General features: G+C 32.5%; 1 protein-coding gene across 1 annotated transcript; it reads right to left on the minus strand.

Moving 5' to 3' along the window:
- Positions 1-2,940: 2,940 nt before the first annotated feature.
- LOC107624915 (protein LIFEGUARD 2) lies at positions 2,941-5,010 on the minus strand. Its single transcript, XM_016327400.3, has 4 exons — positions 4,535-5,010; positions 4,290-4,403; positions 3,587-3,744; positions 2,941-3,382 (listed from the first exon to the last, which is right to left on the minus strand). The coding sequence occupies exons 1-4, from the start codon at positions 5,007-5,009 to the stop codon at positions 3,176-3,178; spliced, it is 954 nt and encodes a 317-aa protein (XP_016182886.2). The 5' UTR covers position 5,010; the 3' UTR covers positions 2,941-3,175.
- Between the last annotated feature and the right edge of the window lie 565 nt (positions 5,011-5,575).

The following is a 5,575-nucleotide window of genomic DNA, read 5'->3' on the forward strand; positions in this document are numbered from 1 at the left end:
ATCAATACTAAAGCAAAACCATAATCAATACTAATATTGTCTAATAATACCAAATATTTAAATCAATACAAATAATACAATATTATGCATTAGTCTAAAGTCTTATGCATTCTAAATATAAAACATTAACTTATAGTCTTATAATGACTAATAAAACAAAATATTAAGGTTTACAATACTTAAATTCCACATAAGAATAGTCATGATCCATCACTAATAACACAAAATATTAATTGTGTATGATGACCGGGCCATCGGGCCGACTTCGGGTGACCCGAGCTATGGCCCGGATCCGACCCGAAATAATGACCGGGTCTATTTTTGAGACCCTTACCCGGCCCTAAACCTGATGAAATCACACCAAATTAGCCCCTAAAGTGTTCGTGACTGGGCCGGGCCTTCGGGCCAGGCCGGGTCTGTGCACCCCTATTCTAGATGATTTGGGGTTGAAGCAAGATTGCGTGGATCTGAATTGTGATAGTCAAAGTGCAATTCATTTGGCTAAAAATCAGGTTCATCATGCTCGTACCAAGCATATTGATGTTAGATATCACTTCGTGTGTGATGTTATGGAGAAATGTGACATTTCTCTTGTAAAAGTACACACGGATGAAAATTCCGCTGACATGTTGACTAAAGTGGTGTCAAGAAACAAGTTCCAACATTGTTTGAAATTGCTCAATATTGTTCCATGTTAGGCAGTCATTGTCAAATGATGCAATCGAATATGAATACCATTCTTTGATCGTCCAAAATTTGTGTAGATTTCAAATTGTGAACGAGGTGGAGAATTGTGAGGGAGAGAGAAAGAAAAGGAAGGCTAAGAGTTATTATAGAAAAGTTTTATTTCTATCCGTTGAAATTATAGCATATAACCATTATATAAACGTTTGTAGAATTTCAATTCAATCATCATCAACAATAACAACTACATTCACATCTTCTTTTCATATTATCATTATTATTTTATTTTATTTTCTTTTCTCTTCAGTAATTATATAGCGAGTGCATTATTGTGAGTAGTGTTCAATTTCATATTATTTTGTAGTTATTAGAAGTCAAAATTCCGCTGCAGACTCAACAATTCGGATGTGTCCCTGCTGTTGTTGGGAAACCCAAGACTGCAGCTCATTGTGTGTGGGAATGTCTGGAGGATCTTAATCTTTTCCCTTCATAACGATATTCAGATCCCTAACTCAAATCGGTGGCATTGGTGGATTTGGTGACATTGGAACTCGGAGGATTTTTCATCATTCAGAGAGGTGTTCAAGAAATTAAGCTCTGCTATTACGGCATTCAAATTCGAGATGTGCCATTTGGGACTGTAAAGGATCTTAAGTAAAAGGATGTTATGGATCTATGCCTGTTTGGGCTGTTTATAGATGCGAGTTTGCGGTTTGGAGAGGTTTGGTTCTTGCTTGGGAGTGTAGATTTAAATCACTTTGCTGCCAGATGGATAACAGAAGCTTACCTAGCTATGCAGGATTTTGTTTCCCAAGCATGGAGATTAAGCAGATTTGATCCTGAAGATTAGAGTCCATTATTCAGGATTCGGAGATCAATTTGAGCTTTGTTTTAAGAGAGAAGCAAGGGAAAGATGCTAATGGAAATCCCATGTATGTTGAGTGCTTGGAGCCCGGGAATACTATCTCGAAGCTCTTAGGCGTGACCTCTTAGCTCCCTAAGCTGTGTTCTTTTTTTTCTTTTTTTTTTCTTTTTTGTTATTTTTCAGACACAAAAAAAAAACTAAACTTGCTTTACTTCAAAATCAACTATACAAAAGTTAAAAGAATAAGTGCTCAAATTAATCCCTAAAAAATTATTCATTTTTTATATTAATTTTTAAAATTTTTTTAATTAAATTTGTTTTTTAAAGATTTTAAATTAGTTATGTTAATCTTTATTAATTTGATTATTTACTAAACGTCAAAATTAAAAACAACTCAATTATAAAAAAGTGTTGAATGTACATTTTAATGTAGCTTGTCACGACTTTAGACACACTCCAATTCTAATCTTCAGTATTTAACAAGAAAGCTAAAAACACTTTATTACTTAAGTGTTTATTACAAATGACTCACAGGTGACTCACACCCAAACTCTAACTTCCACTACTTATTTATAGTTATCTACTTCCTTAATGAATGGTTAAGATTAAATCTAATGAATGATTCAGATTTATCATCTAGAACTTTCACTATAAATATTTATCCTACCATATTTTTCTAAATACTTCTAGATTGTTCTATAATATTCTTCATATTCCTATATACATTCACATTCTTCTAGAATATTCTATTCTATAAACTTTTAAAATCTTCTAAAACCTTTTAAGGTATTCTAAGACCTTCTAAGACATTTTAAAATATTCTTAAATATTCTAAAAAACTATACTAACACAGTTAAATCTAACTTTGTTAAATCTAACCTTTTAAAATTTACCGTGACAAGCTATTCCATTCCTTTTCTCTTCTTTTTTTGGGCTTCAGATAGCATTTGTCAGCATAAAATTAAAATGCAATATGTACGTTAGATTCTTGGCCACTAAGGAATAATGAGTGGGTTTCTTAGCCGAAAGAAAATCCACACACCTTAAGGAACACGATTTCTTTCCTTATACGAAATCCATAGACACAAGCAAGGAAGCTTGTTATTTTAATAGACAATAACATGCCAAAACGAGACACACTATACCGCTTGGCAACAAAGAAATATCTCTCGTTTGCTCTCATTAATACCGCAACTGTCCATTGAGCCCTATTTTTGAAAATTTTCAACATTGGATATACATAGATGTCATAAAGTAGTAAACAAATTATTGTGAATAATGACCGTTTATATTTAGCATTAGAATTACTATTTATTTGAATTGCTATCAGTTTATAGTAAGTATTAATTATTTTATAAAAATTAAATAGTTACAGAGAACGAGCACAAATATTGCAAAATACAAATCATGAATTTATTTACAATTCAGTAAAATACATAATTTTATAAAACAGTATTCAGTCTTGACAAATGTGTTTGATACAATGAACTTGCCAAAGCCACACATTTATTATCCAAAATAAGAATCCTATTTGTCCCCAAAAAATACCCTTTCCCATACACAAGAAACATGTGCCAAGGAAATGGGTAAACAAAATAGTAGCACAGATGAAACAAGTCCTCAAGTTTAGCTCTCAGCAGCTCTGAAAATGCTTAGCAAAGAAAGGAAAAGATTGATGACATCCAAATATAATGAAACCGAAGCCCAAATGTATTCATCGTACGAGTATCTCTTGATAAGGTTGTCTGTGTCATATATGATGTAGCCACAGAATATAATTGATGCCAAGCATCCATAGATCATAACAGAGAGCTTACCCAGTGGGAAGAGAATCTGCAAAGAAAAAGAACACCGCATAAGAACTCAGCTCCGAAATGCAAAAGAAACCAAATTTTTGAGAACCATAATATGAATGTAATTTCTACATCCATTCGTAGTAGATTGATACATCATCAAAACCATCAACGACCCTGTAACTTGAACGTCTTATAAAAACAGAAGCATTTGATTATCAAAATTAGTCTCCCATGGTTTTACCTGAATGAATGCAAAGACCATAAGAACGAGCACGGCACCGAACAAGAAGGGACCAAGGAAGTTGAAATCATGGCCTCTCCTTGCAGCCCAGAATGTGTAGAGAGTCAAGGCAACCACCACCACAGTAGTCAATATGACAGACTCCAGAATCACTTTCCCTGTATCCAAAAAGCTTATCTCGTCAGAAGAAATTACGGTCATAATAAGCAAATTCTAACCAGAAAATATAATTCAACTTGAACAATGAAAAGAACCAAATGTCATCAGTCATCGCCCACCTACAATGAAAAGAACCAAGCAAAACAAACAAAAATCTTGGCCACAACCGTAAACTAAATTTGCTAGGAGACCATTAGAATTTATTGTTTTTGGCCATCACTTAGCCAATTCTCTTAATCTATTTCCATTAGTCTAGGAATCCAATAACATACTTTATCCCATTGATGCCTAGCTTATGGCCAAAAACAATAAAAACAATAAATCCTGATAATGGTCCTCTAGCATTCCTCATGTCTTAAACTCTCACCAATCGAACTGGATACTCTGGTGTATATATTTCCACCATTGATTGTTTATAATTTTAGCTTTATACCAACATGACATGATTATGTTCATTTTGAAAATGGACATGTTCAATAATCCTAATTCCTAGTACAATTATATGAAAAGAAAGGAATAGAAGACAAGAAGATCCAATCTTTACCGCTAGTAAAGGCACAAGTCAATCCAACTACGAAAGCAAGCGAAACAGTGAAAATCCCTAACAGCAAATAATTCACCGGATGCTTCTGGTAATAATAGTAAAGAGGACACAACGCTGCATTAAGTAAAAAAAAATGTTAGAACAAATCAAACAAGAAAAAACCAAAAGAACCCAATAAATAAGAAACCCCATAAACCCTAAAATTAGAAATGAAGTTAGTTAATTAATTAGGGACTACTACTCACTGATGAAGGGGACAAAGATGAGGACGATGTAGAGTGCCAAACCAGCACCGGTGCCGGCGAAGAAGAGTGCGATGGGATGGACGGAGACTACGACGGCGCCAACAGCGATCGTAGCGAGCAGCTGAAAGGCGATTATAATGTAGACCTTCCTAATGAAGGACCACCGAAGTTCGGGACTCTCGAGCATCATAGGGTACAGTGGTCTCGCTCCACCACCCCTTTCTAAATCAGTCTTTCCGAACGGTTGGTTCCACATCTTCGCTGAAATCGTTCGAACACGGAAGGAAGGTTTTTCGATTCCGGGAGATTTTTCTTCTTTGTTTGTTTGTTTTATTTTCCGGAAAAATTTGTTGACTGGGAAAGTGAAGGAAAACGAAGAAGAAAGAGAATTGAATCTATGGAGATTGTGTTTGTGCCAACGCAAATCGATAAAAACTCTCTCTCTCTCTATAAATATTATAAATAAACCGCACATGAGCCTCGTTGAATTGATTAATTAATTAATTAGTTATACTTAGACAATAATTTAAGAGATTAATGATGATTAATCATTTTTCATTTTATTCCCTCCGATAATATTTATTGGGCAGAAAAGAAAACGAATTAAGAAAAATAAAAAATATAAATTAGACAAATAGATTAAAAAGTACACCACAATATTATCACAAATTATTAGTGCCTATTGATTTTTTTTAATTTGTTAAATATATATAAAAATAATAAAAATAGAATTAGTTAAGATAATAAATTTTTATAATTTAACTAAAAAGTTTTTAATTTAAATTTTGAAAATAATAAATGTATTAATTCTTCTCATATTTTTATATGTATATGGTATAAAAATATAGCTATAGATATAAATTATAAAAACATTGACTATATATAAATATATATATAATAGTTTATTTCTATAATATTAAATATATTTTTATTTTAAACAGTAAATTTTCCGAAAATTTTTTATTAAATTAAAAAAATACTATTTAAATATTATAAATTAGTAACTAATTAATTTGAATTTGAATTAAGTAGGCAAGGAAA

Source organism: Arachis ipaensis, chromosome B2 (assembly GCF_059453495.1).
Source record: "Arachis ipaensis isolate K30076 ecotype BB chromosome B2, ASM5945349v1, whole genome shotgun sequence".
Classification (NCBI taxonomy): domain Eukaryota; kingdom Viridiplantae; phylum Streptophyta; class Magnoliopsida; order Fabales; family Fabaceae; genus Arachis; species Arachis ipaensis.

Bases quoted from the DNA above. Each gene is read 5' to 3' on its own strand.
- LOC107624915 (XM_016327400.3), bottom strand. From the start codon at position 5,009: ATGTGCGGTTTATTTATAATATTTATAGAGAGAGAGAGAGTTTTTATC. The intron at 4,404-4,534 runs GTGAGTAGTAGT...TACTTAATGCAG, and splicing joins CATCTTTGTCCCCTTCATCA to CGTTGTGTCCTCTTTACTAT. The intron at 3,383-3,586 runs GTAAAACCATGG...TTTTCTTTGCAG, and splicing joins TGGTCTTTGCATTCATTCAG to ATTCTCTTCCCACTGGGTAA.